The sequence below is a fragment of the Salmo trutta genome, chromosome 11, assembly GCF_901001165.1.
Source record: "Salmo trutta chromosome 11, fSalTru1.1, whole genome shotgun sequence".
Lineage (NCBI taxonomy): Eukaryota > Metazoa > Chordata > Actinopteri > Salmoniformes > Salmonidae > Salmo > Salmo trutta.
The window spans coordinates 14,879,918-14,892,970 of record NC_042967.1 but is presented as its reverse complement, the minus strand read 5'-3'; the positions used below and the strand labels follow the sequence as shown (position 1 = coordinate 14,892,970).

The window sequence follows — 13,053 nt, the reverse complement described above, 5'->3', positions numbered from 1 at the left end:
TGGCGGGGCCGACCGCAGGACTGACTGGAGGCTTCCCGTGAACACAGGTGGAGCAGCCGAGCATCTGTGGGACCAATTAGATGAGCACAGGTACGTTAGCATGTTTGAGTAGGGTGGGGGTGAGGAGAGGGGAGAAGGTGTGTAGGCCTAATAATGAACCTCAAGGTACATTAGCATGTTTGAGTGGGATAGAGGGGAAGAGGGGGGAGGGGTAAGATTTGTAGGCTCATGATAAACCACACCCTCTTGTCTTGACCAAGGTACATCAGCATGTTTGAGAGGGGTGGAACAATAAGGTGTGGAATGATTAACCTCTTAGAGTGGTATAACCTCTCTAATAACAAGAGGGACCAGCCGTTGGTCAGTTGTGTGGAGAGAAGAAATGATCTACCTTTTCACTTTGGCCTGGCCTCTCTCCATCTGTCTCCAGGTAAGATTTATGGGCTCGAGATGACAAACGGAAAGAGATCTCCACTGGAGGTCTGGGAGACACACACACACACACACACACTGCTCACTCGGCCGTGGGATACAGCACTTTATCAGAGCTGAAGCCACTGACCAGTACTACTCATTCAGGACAACAGCATTCAGGTGGCTGACAGATGAGGTTGATATATCACTGATACTGTCTCTCTTTCAGCTATTGTTTAGTTCTATGATGTCATTTATTTTCAGCTGTAATGTAGTGATGTATAGTATGCTTTTCTATTGAAGGATTAGTAACTACTTAGTCTGGATCTGAATTTATACTCCAGTGGATTGGCGACCTGTCGTTCAGGGCAGAGCCCCACCTGTTTTGAGCCCCATACGTTTAGCTAAAAAAATATACATATATATTTATTATTATATTTATTTTTTGCCTGTTTTGCATGTTATTTTGGCATTAATACGTGTCACATATCAGTTTGCAAACAATTTAAAATATATAATTTTGAGTTAATAAAGCTGCATACAAACATGGTCTCTTTTTTTGCTTTCTTGAGTAATGCAGCTCCAAAATGCAGTTGTTTCAGCCTAGCTCAGTGCTTTCTGTGGCGGTGGGGCAGCCAGCGGAAAATACAGAGTGTAGGGGTTGGTAATCTTCTCTGATTGCACCGTGATTGGCTCAGTGTTCTGTCACTCATGGGAACACTACTTCACCGCAACCTCAGTCTACATGGAGAGATAGAAAGTTAAAGCCCCGATGGGTGCAGCCATAGATTTACATTAGAAGCACCCATCCAAGAAGGCTCAAGGTCATTGGCCACAGATAAAATGACGTCAAATCACGTTATATCTACAGTAGCTTTCTTTGGACTGATCATGTCAACATCTTACTTTCAAAGTCTTAGCTAACAGTCATCATCATGAATCAAAGCAATCACTATTTTGCTACCCCTCCCTGCTATTGGATGGAGAGGGTGTGTGGTCCAAGTCTGGGTTTAAGGGTCTATTTTCCAAGCTTAAAAGGATAAACATTCACACGCAACACCATGGGCCAGAAAAGGTTGAATATATTGGCCATACTGTCAATCCATCATGACTTCTGCCCCGTTCAAAACAACTGGAAACTCAGACTTCAGTGAGTTCAAGACAACTGGGGGAAAAATTAGCTCCGACTGGGAAAATAACTTTTGAACAGTCATCCAACTCGGAATTTCAAGTCGGTAACTCAGCCTCTTTCTAGAGTTCCGACCTGAAGATCATTGAGGTCATGAGTCAACCTTGTTTATTTCTGAGTTCCCAGTAGTTTTGAAAGCACCATAAGTCCATAGAATGCCAGACTGACAAATTTTCCCACAAGAAGGACCGCCGCGCCACCTTCCTGTTCAAGTTAGCACAGCACAACGCGCCCAAAAGTGTATTGTATACTGCTGCATAAATTATGTAATATGCCAGGGAAATATGTATACTGAGGCTAAGAAAGCAATACTTAGTGTATGTTGTGTAGTAAGCTGTTAGTAGCCCATGTGTCTCACCCTAATAATTGTGTCCCTTTCCCCCTCATAACTTTGCCTACTGACCTGACTTGGTGGTGCACATGTAGCCTATAGCCTGTTTTAGTGAAATATCATCGAATATTGTAAGAGCTTTCATTGTCTCCTTATATGCCCCCTTTATTCATCCTACGGTTCTGACTTGGTGTACAGGGAGAATACTGTAAGAACGGCCCATGTTCTGAATTCTGGCGCTGTACATTTCAAAAGTGCTGAACAAATAGTTATATTGACTACGTCGGTCTTAGCTCGCTCATTAATGTCTTTATCGAAATTACAGATTGCCTCTTATCCGCTCATTGTTCCGTTATGCCATAGTTTGTACATCTCAATTGTCAGTAGAAACCACGTTTGTTTAAGCAAGTCAGTCATATCAGCTATGTTTTTTTAAAAAGGCAGTAAATGAGGCTGAATGAATTGTTTCGCTGACAGACAAGGCTCTATTGATAGCCAGGTGTAGCGTGGTAAGGATTCACTCCATTGTCCTGAAAAGAAAGCTCTGCTGTTGGGACAGCTTTATTTTGGCCTGAACAGTTTGTGGGCACCGTTTGTCACCATTAATGTATTGTTTAGTGTTGTATTGTATAGTGGCTTTGCTGGCATACGTCAAACAAATACATGCTAAAATCGCCACTGCTTCCAGTGGCATGTTAATTAAAGCGTAGATGCTTCTTCTGTCCATTGTTCATTCGCTGTGCGCCTAATTAGTATATGTATGCCTACCATTTGACCACAAGGTGGCACCAAGACAATGTACTTTATCATTCAGGCAGACATGTATTTTATCGTTTGGGCCTTACGTGCCGTGTATACCATTTGACCACAAGGTGGCGGCAATACAGTGTTATACAGTAGTTCTGAAAGAAATACACAGTGCCAGACAGTCATGTTTTTTTTTATAAATGCACTTTGGGTTGTTGTCCACATGATGGCCCTATTTCCCATAGGAAAGACTGGCCCGCCTGTACTGGCATTGACAAACAAACTACTTTGCATGCCGGTTTGGGCCTAAGCCTACAGGCGAGTCGATTGTTGTGTTCACATTTGTTGGACGAATGAAATTGATTTGAGTCACACTGCCGCCTCCATGCCATATAACCATAATGCACTAATTACCTGCTTCTGCATTATTCACACGTATCACCATGAATCATACCCCATGTTGTTTATTAGTGTTAAGCATATGTGTGAGTAATAGTGTTCATCACACTCAATATTACTCTCTCACACACACACACACACTGCGATCATATCCTAGGCCTAGACCTCCCACCACCGACCCAGAAAATGCATAATATGGCTTCAACTTGCAAAAATGAGCAATTAATTAGTAATAGAATGTTATTGTTGCACATTGAGGCTGTTCACCAACAACCATAGAGCTACTTAAGTTCTGTATTAGAGATAGTCAATGAACAGTGGGAAGAAAGCAATGAGTAAATTGAACTGACATTATATAGTTACACAAGAATGAACGCTACTCATTTCCAGGGGAGGCATATAAGCCAAGTATTTCATTTCCACCAATATCTATTTCATAAGTTACCTATCGCAGAGCCTCCAGCCGCATAGCGGGTGATTTTATAGCTAGATATCAACAGTTAGCTTGGGCTCTCTTCCAGGGCTGTGATATTGCTAAATGACTTAAATGTAAATGAAATGTAATATTGTCCATATTGGATGCATCGCAAACTGGTTGCCAAAATGCAACTATCGGCCTGCCATCTGGCGCCGAAGGGCTGAGCTGTAAAAATGTGAAACTTCTTCAGCTCAGTGTTCATTTAAGGACCATAGCTAGGCTACTTTTTGATAGTTTGCAGCCAAGAATAATGTGATGGCCGGATGGTGTGTAGGCTAGGTGTATTCGGCTATTCAATATGTGTGAACACATTTGATGTTTTAGTCGTATAATTATTGGAATTAAGTTTAGATTGAATAGGCTCAACTTTTGAACTCATGTATGTTTTATGTGTATTCATTGTTGTTCTTAAGCTTGACCTTTAAGACTTCAGTTGGATTGTAGTCATAAGTGTCGAATCTATTTCGTGTGTTAACTAGGAAAGGACCTTGAGCGCTGTGTCCCCAAACGTTCCTGCTAGAGCGCCCATGTTGGTCGCTGTCCATGGTGCTACAACCCGCTAAGTACGTGGTGCTGAAACTCCCAACTCATAGCTACCGCGGATACAATGTCTGATAGGCTCCATGCCTTTTTAATCTGTGGTGTATGTCAATGTCTTGACAAGGTTATAATGCACATTGTTCTTTTTGGATTTCGTAGGCTATTAAAATAGGAATGAAAGGCCGATTCTTGATTCTAGCTTCAAGTGATGTAATTCCCTTCGTGTCAATTTGCTTTTTCATACTTGTCTGCCATGTCACGTCCCGATTTAGCGCGTATATCCCCTTATTCGCCACACTCTCCTCATTTAAAATGGCGTGATTACAGCGTGTGCCCGTTTTAACATGCCTTGTCGTGCAGCGGTAGATAGACAGGCCAACTCTGTAGTCTACGCTGCTGCTTTAAAAACGAGCCTGGTTGCGGAGCGCCGACGTCACTGGCGTGTCGTACATGTGGGTTTGACATTCGGTAGACTATGCTGATCACTGATCACGGCCCCCGCTCAAAGGAGATTCCCAGTAGTTAAGAGCAATACGGAGGGGTTTTCCTCGGAAGCAATATCATCCCACGCAATTAGGAGCCGAGATTCCTGCAAAACAATCCCACATCAGCTCGTAATCAATCTAGAATCGTCGTGTAAAGCAGCAGCAGCAGGAGCCATGTCTGTAGCAGGGTTTAAGAAACAGTTCCACAAAGCTACTCAGGTAAGCCGCATTGCTAATTCAAATAATACAGGACATTGTCGTGCATTTTGGATATAAGTAGCCTTATCGTGTAGATGCATTGAGAATGTCAAGGGCTTTCGTGATTGCTGGTTAATGCTGTGTGAGGGTGGTGTTGAAAGGATAACATAACGGTATCTGCCTCATTAGTTATGCGCAGCGTTTTTCCACGGTAGACCGTTTGTAGCGTATTCGTGGTTGCGTCAATGTTAACACGGATAATTGTGAGGAATTTGCTGTTCCTACCACAACTGCACTGCACGTATCCCTTCAATGGCGCTCGAATCCCCTAATGAATGACGTTAAAAGGACTGTGCGACGCAGCAATGCGCCACGGGCCGCTTCATTCTTATCCCTCTGAAACGTGCAGAGAGAGTGATACATTAACCTTTGACATTCTATGCAGAGAGTGATTTCAGGTCAAAAGAACAACATGCGAATTGTTATCACCATAATCCTTTGCTCTATGGTCCGTGCTATCCGGGATCCTTGGGATGTCCCTGGCGGGTTGGAAAATGACATGTTTTAAATGGTTTAGGTTAAGATTAGGGTTTAGTGTAGGGACGTCCCAAGGATACCGGATAGCACTGACCGTTGGTCTACATCACAGACCGTCGGTACAGTACAGATGGTCTGAAAATGTGATGATGGGTACACCGTTTCTACTTCACATGACGTTCCGCCTGTACCGGGGAAAAACTCCAGCTTGGAACAACGAATAATGTTATAATCTGTTTGTTATTTTTACCATAAGGGCTAGACCAGTGCATTATTAAAGCGCTGTTATGTAACCGTTAAGTGCGTCCAGGTTGAAATCCTCCCATAACGGTTGTGCAGGTTGACCTCGCCGCCCTCTAAAACCGGGCATCTCACGACCGGCCTCTAACTGTCCTGACAAACTCTCTAGAGTTAGGCCTACTGAATCTAATTCCTCCCGGGGAGCTTTCTCCAACTAGCTGCCGATGCAGAAAACCGATATCTTATATCTGTACAATGTGTGAAATGATCCGTATTTTATGTATAATTGTAATGCATCCTGGTGGTTGAAAAGGATGGACGCATCTACACACTGCAATATGGTTTAGGGCCATCCCGATCTCTGTTTAGTGTTTTTACTGGTTTAAAAATACACTATAGCTAATGCTGTTTTAATCACTTCGGACAGATCTAAGACACCATTGGGAACTGTCTGTGCGCCCCATTGGCCAGTCCCCTTAAACACCCGGCTCACCATGGTTCAGTCCTGCCTCATTGATGTCCAAAGACGTGTTCTACAGTAGCCCTGAGTGTCTCTAACAGAAGGGCTTACATTTTATATTCAAGCTGGGTTTAATCTCCCTGGAGAGTTTGCGGGGGTGTGCGTTGGCGTGCAGGGTGACATGTGCTCTCACCATCAATCAGCTCTGGGCTGGGTCACCCTGTCACTCTGGCCATGTCTACACTTGACACTTACATGTGACTTCTGCTATCAGAATACGAAGATCGCATTGAAAAGACGTGCCTAGATGCACGAAAGTGGCTTTGTGGTGTGATTGTGTTCAGATCTGTCTGACCACTTCAGGAGCTGGTCAGGGCTGCATTGTGTGTGGGTTTCTCCTCAGTCTGGACGCAGTCAGGCCACCGAAGCCCGTACAGCGGGCGACGTCATCAGCACTCCTTCCACAAGTCTCCAGAAAACGTGTGTTTTGGGACCGAGAGTCACATTGTCATTATAACCGTTGGAGGAAATGCTTTCCTAGCGTGTGAGGAACATGTTTGCTGGCCTTATAAATGCTAGCCAGCGAGCTAATATTTAGAAAAACTATTTTTTGTTTGGTAGTTATGCTAACCTGTTTGCCATCCCTGTAGCGTTGTTTGCTAGCTTGCTGGCTAGCTACGGAGGTTAGCTGGCTAGTTAGCTACAGTAGTTAGCTACTGCCATCAGTTGTTGTTATCATATTTTGCCTATTCTACTGTTTCATAGAGTGAATACTGGCATTGTAATATAGTGCTGGATAAGGGAGTCCAGACACTGTGGACACGTTAGACATGTTTCATGTAGATGCCTGACACGTTCGGAACTCTATGATCAGAACTCTATGATCAGAACTCTATGATCAGAACTCTATGATCAGAACAGCATGAACTGTCAAGTCTAAACAAGGCACCTGTCCTCTCGCACACTGGTTTAGTACACTACACACACACACACACACACACACACACCCCATGACATTAGTCATCAGCTGACAGTCATCCAGTTATATTTGTATGTGCGGTCACTTGTTAAGAGACAAGCAAAGACAATGACTGAATCATACAGTCAATTAATACTGTCAAATGCACAGTAACAGGTCACTGAATGTCAGCTGCTTCGATCTCAACATTCGGTTCATGTTCAATACACTTTGAACATTGTGTCCCATAACTGTTACGCCACATGCCATGTCTTACCAATGAATGATGCAAGTAAATGGTTTCTAATGTATTATAAGGCAGTTTCAACCTGTCAGAGTATATGTACTACTACTACTTTGAGAAACAGTGAGATGTACAAATATCCTCGTGTCATGGTTTTGTGGTAGAAGTAGCCAAGCCATGTCTGGGTAGAATAGTGATGTAGTTGTGGTCAGTCACCTGAAGGAGGGAACTGTCTGTCACTGTCACAGTGGGAAACCTTATCTCTCCCTTTAGCTTTGACCTTGGAGCACCCTGTGTGTGTGTGTGTGTGTGTGTGTGTGTGTGTGTGTGTGTGTGTGTCACCATAGACATACAGATGTAGTCATACATCGTTGGTTCCTACAGCAGAGGGCCTATATGAGTGTATTAACCCCAGGAGGTATAGTAGGAGCTCTCTTTACACACACACACACACTCTGCATGCTGCACTCAGTCTCCCATGCAGTGACAGCAGGGCTCACTCTATTCATCTGACAGCAAATGTTATGCCTGTCCCCTGACAGAGGAGATCAGTGGGGAAGATGGGTGGATGAACAGGCCTAAGGAGGGGGGAGGGGCTTATGAGTGGAGTCTCCACTTGGCTGACCCTCAACACTGGGACTCCACCAGGGTGTGTGCTCAGCCCCCCTCCTATACTCCCTGTTCACCCACGACTGCGTGGCCGTGTACGCCTCCAACTCAATCATCAAGTTTGCAGACGACACAACAGCAGTGGGCTTGATCACCAACAACGACGAGACAGCCTACAGGGAGGAGGTGAGGGCACTCAGAGTGTGGTGTCAGGAAAACAACCTCTCACTCAACGTCAACAAAACAAAGGAGATGATCGTGGACTTCAGGAAACAGCAGAGGGAGCACGCCCCTACCCACATCGAAGGGACCGCAGTGGAGAAGGTGGAAAGTTAAGTTCCTCGGCGTACACATCACTGAAAATCTGAAATGGTCCACCCACACAGACAGCGTGGTGAAGAAGACGCAACAGCGCCTCTTCAACCTCAGGAGACTGAAGAAATTTGGCTTGTCACCCAAAACCCTGACAAACTTTTACAGAAGCACAATCGAGAACATCCTGTCGGGCTGTATCACAGCCTGTTACGATATCTGCTCCTCCCTCAACCGCAGGGCTCTCCAGAGGGTGGTGCGGTCTGCCCAACACATCACCGGGGGCAAATTACCTGCCCTCCAGGACACCTACAGCACCCGATGTCACAGGAAGGCCAAAAAGATCAAGGACAACCACCACCCGACTGCCTGTTCATACCGCTACCATCCAGAAGGCGAGGTCAGTCCAGGTGCATCAAAGCTGGGACCAAGAGACTGAAAAACAGCTCCTATCTCAAGGCCATCAGACTGCTAAACAGCCATCACTAACTCAGAGAGCCTGCTGCCTACATTGAGACCCAATCACTGGCCACTTTAATAAATGGATCACTAGTCACTTTAAACAATGCCACTTTTATAATGTTTACATATCTTACATTACTCATATCATATGTATATACTGTATTTTATGCCATCTATTGCACCTTGCCTATGCCGATCGGACATCGCTCATCCATATATTTATATGTAAATATTCTCATTCACCCCTTTAGATTTGTGTGTATTAGGTAGTTGTGGAATTGTTAGATTACTTGTTAGTTATTACTGCACTGTCAGAACTAGAAGCATTTTGCTACACTCACATGAACATCTGCTAACCATGTGTATGTGACCAATAAGATGTCATTTGGTAGATGTTTTTAATGTGTTCGTTCTGGTTACAAGACAAAGCACCAATCTCTAAAAGGTCAAAAGTGTATATTGTTCCTTTGAAGGTTTACATCTGATCCAGGGTCACCTTTTGTGGCTTTGGCTCATAGTGGTTAAGGTCAATCAGTTCTAACAGCTGCAATGATCCAGAACATTATTGTACTGGATGTCCCGGGAATATTAACTGACCCGACATTGACCAGAGCTAATGCTCATGGATAATTACCCATCAGACCCTGCCTTGCCTGTGTGATTATGTAACAGATGCTTTGCGGTGTATATTTTATGTTCCATTTCCCTCCTGCACGCTGTGCATTATCCCTTCTTCACTCAGGCTTTATGGGCCAGGGCTCTGTGGGGAACAACTGGCCATAAAAAGCTGCTGGTTTCACTGAGGGATTTAGTACACACACTTAAACAGTTGTGTGTGTGTGTGTGTGTGTGTGTGTGTGTGTGTGTGTGTGTGTGTGTGTGTGTGTGTGCGCACACACACACACTGTTCACCCTCTTACACAATCTCTCACACACACTGTACAAGGGCAACTGCAATGCAGTCCATTGAATATTGGTGAGAGAGGAGAGGGAAGCACGAGGCATGAAGGTTAAAGAAACCAAGTCTCCCTCCATCCCTTCACTGGACATGAATCCATCCATGATCTCTTCCTAGAGAGGTTTAGAAGTTGCAATGAGACATTTTTCTAGAGAAGTTTAATAAGGTGCAATGAGAAATAGTCTCTCTGGCTCACTGGGAAACATGGCTGCATTACGTCTTTGATTTGGGAAGCAATTAGGATGATTCACGCCTAGGATGTTTTTCTCCAAATTGGTTGTGTTATGTAGAGTATTTATAGAGGAAAGTGTGTGTGTGTGTGTGTGTGTGTGTGTGTGTGTTACGCCATCCGTCAACTTTTCCCTTAGTGAAAGAGGGAGAAGGAAATGGAGAGAAAGAACAGGCGAGAGAGCGGGACAGAGAAAGAGAGCTATGAGTCAGAAGCATCAGTTAGTGTGGAGGAGAACAGATGCTCTCCAAATGCCAGCCTTATATTCCCATGGTAGGATGAGAGGCCCCATACTGAATGTTAGCCATGGCATGATTAACTCTCACACGTCATAGACTACTGCTGATCCACAGCTACCCACATGATCTAGGCTAACGTTTGTTGTGGGGCAAACACATGAACTAGGCTAATGTTTGTTGTGGGGCAAACACATGAACTAGGCTAATGTTTGTTGTGGGGCAAACACATGAACTAGGCTAATGTTTGTTGTGGGGCAAACACATGAACTAGGCTAACGTTTGTTGTGGGGCAAACACATGAACTAGGCTAACGTTTGTTGTGGGGCAAACGCATGATCTAGGCTAACGTTTGTTATGGGGCAAACGCATGATCTAGGCTAACGTTTGTTATGGGGCAAACACATGAACTAGGCTAACGTTTGTTGTGGGGCAAACAGATGAACTAGGCTAACGTTTGTTGTGGGGCAAACACAAGAACTAGGCTAACGTTTGTTGTGGGGCAAACACATGAACTAGGCTAACGTTTGTTGTGGGGCAAACACATGAACTAGGCTAACGTTTGTTGTGGGGCAAACACATGAACTAGGCTAACGTTTGTTGTGGGGCAAACACATGATCTAGGCTAACGTTTGTTGTGGGGCAAACACATGATCTAGGCTAACGTTTGTTGTGGGGCAAACAGATGAACTAGGCTAACGTTTGTTGTGGGGCAAACACATGAACTAGGCTAACGTTTGTTGTGGGGCAAACACATGAACTAGGCTAGTAGAATAGTAGAATGCACAAGGTGACATTTCTAAATTGGGTAGTGCATCGTCACTTCCTCTTGTCATGTCAGTCATTTCATTACTTACAGAGCTATTTATAACTTGTCAGAAATGTCCAGATCAACTAGCCCATGTCAGCTAAGGTTTTGTTATTTAGGTTTTTAGCTCATATTGTTGTAACTTTTTAGTCACTCAAATATCACATGAATACACATTAGACATGGCAAATGTATAGAATTGCAAGAAAATTAGCTTTAAACTTGCAACATTTTCTCCACCAAGAGGAGTGTGAACAGTTTGTGTCATGAACAGTGCTTGTACCCATAGAAATAGACGTGGCACGTGCTGGCTGTTCCCAAATGCTGCAAGGGGAGCCCCGAGTGAAAAGGTTGGGAAGCCCTGCTCTACCCCATGTTCTGTTACACTAGCCAAGGGGAACCCCTCTTCTTCACCAGATCATGCCCTCCTCAGAACATTGCTTGTGACATGTTCTGTTTTTAGCCCAGGGAAGCTCCGTAGTACATTGCATCTAATGGTACTAGTAGTCTGCTAGCCTGGCTGACGCGATCCACGTGAATCACAGCACGGGGAGAGCTGTGACATACTGATCTAGAGGCCGTTTGTTAATGCAATTTTAGCTCAGAATTTGAGTGATGGGTTTGAATGGTTCTCTCAAATGTATGCATATGAAAATCCAACAGTAGTAATGGAAGGGGGCGGAGCTCGGGGCCTGTGTGGTTGTCCGTAAGTGAAAAAGACACGGAGGAGAACCAACCAGTAAAATCAGACCCCCTTCATTATAAACACATTGTGCTGACAACATCAAAGAGCCACTCCAAGCTCTGACCTCTGAAGGAGGACTTCGAGAGTTAGGTCTTAGCCAGACTAATAGTCTGCCAACGGGTAACTAAAAATACCTTCAAAAACATCTACTGCTGAGGGAGAGGGAAGGAGGAGAGGAGGTGGGGCGCTTAAGAAAGTGTCTGCAGGGTCTTTGGCTGTGCAGAGTTTGGCTGTACAGAGATGGATGTTTTAGATAAATGTTAGAAGGGAAAGTCATGCCTCCGACACATTTAGTTGATTTTAATGCTGTCGACGTTGGTGATTCTAAGCGATATGGCTACTGTAATCTTCTTATGCACTATTACATGGCACGTTATTCCATTGGCTAATCTGGTTGGCTTAGCTACATGGGTGAGAACAGGAGTAAAATAACATGGAGGTCTCTGTTCAATAGGGGTTAAAGTGGAGCGTTGTGAACGCTGTGTGTTAAGTCACTCTTCTTAATGAAGCAGCGTTTTTTTTCACTCCGCTGCTGTGTCTGATAAACGATTCAGGCCTCTTGTGCTTTCTTCTTCTGAGAGCTACTGTGGTACAGATAGACCGCAGCAAGACTGTGTGTGTGTGTGTGTGTGTGTGTGTGTGTGTGTGTGTGTGTGTGTATATTCCTGAGATATGATGCTGCAGTTTCTCATTAGATTTCAGGTGGCACTAAGAGCTACTAAACCAGGTCAATGAAAGACATCAGACGTGTTTCCCCACGTAGAAATTGAATGACAGATATGAATTCTATGACCGGTTCTATTTCTATGCTCCCCCATCACATGGTAGTTATCAGAATAGCATAGACGACAACTTCAAGATGATGATGAGTAGAGAGATTGATAGTAATAAGGCCATCATCAAAATTATTAACTCCACATCTCCAAATAAAGGACAGATGGGTGGTGTTTCTGTAACTCCTATGGACAGGTGAAAAACATGGCAGTGTTTGTCCTAGGGTAGAGAACAGGGTTTCCATGGCTCTGCTTTGTCAGCAACAGCTGTGGTACCAGCATGAAGCAACGTGTGGGGTTTTTGTTTTGGAAAGGTGTGTGTGTGTGTGTGTGTGTGTGTGTGTGTGTGTGTGTGTGTGTGTGTGTGTGACCGAGACAGAGCCATCTCTACATAATACGTGGAGGTGCATTCAACCTCTTATCTATATCAGTCCAGCGTGGGTAGAGCTGTAACTGAATACTATTTCTTCTAGACTAGAGCTGTTATCATCATGCAGATTTGGTATCACAACAGCATGAACACACATGAGGCAAGGTCATGTGCAAGAGGAATTGAGAAACTGCAGCGCTGGTTCTTTCCTACTTCTTCTCTGTCTCTTTTGTGTTGTACAGTAGTTCACCCTTCAGGCTGAAAATAATAAGTCGGTTCCAACTGGCCGCAGTTCTCCTAATTAGAGATGGACAGTAATCTATTAGAAGAG

General features: G+C 44.3%; 1 protein-coding gene across 5 annotated transcripts in view; it reads left to right on the top strand.

Annotated features, from left to right (window-relative positions):
* The first annotated feature begins 4,537 nt into the window (after nt 1-4,537).
* LOC115202282 (endophilin-A1-like) overlaps nt 4,538-13,053 on the top strand; it is a 46,696-nt gene continuing 38,180 nt past the window's right edge. For all 5 annotated transcript variants that reach the window (XM_029766340.1, XM_029766339.1, XM_029766338.1 and 2 more), the window contains exon 1: nt 4,538-4,802. In XM_029766340.1, coding sequence (XP_029622200.1) covers nt 4,758-4,802 — 45 coding nt within the window. In that variant the 5' untranslated portion in view covers nt 4,538-4,757. The remainder of the gene's footprint in view (nt 4,803-13,053) is intronic.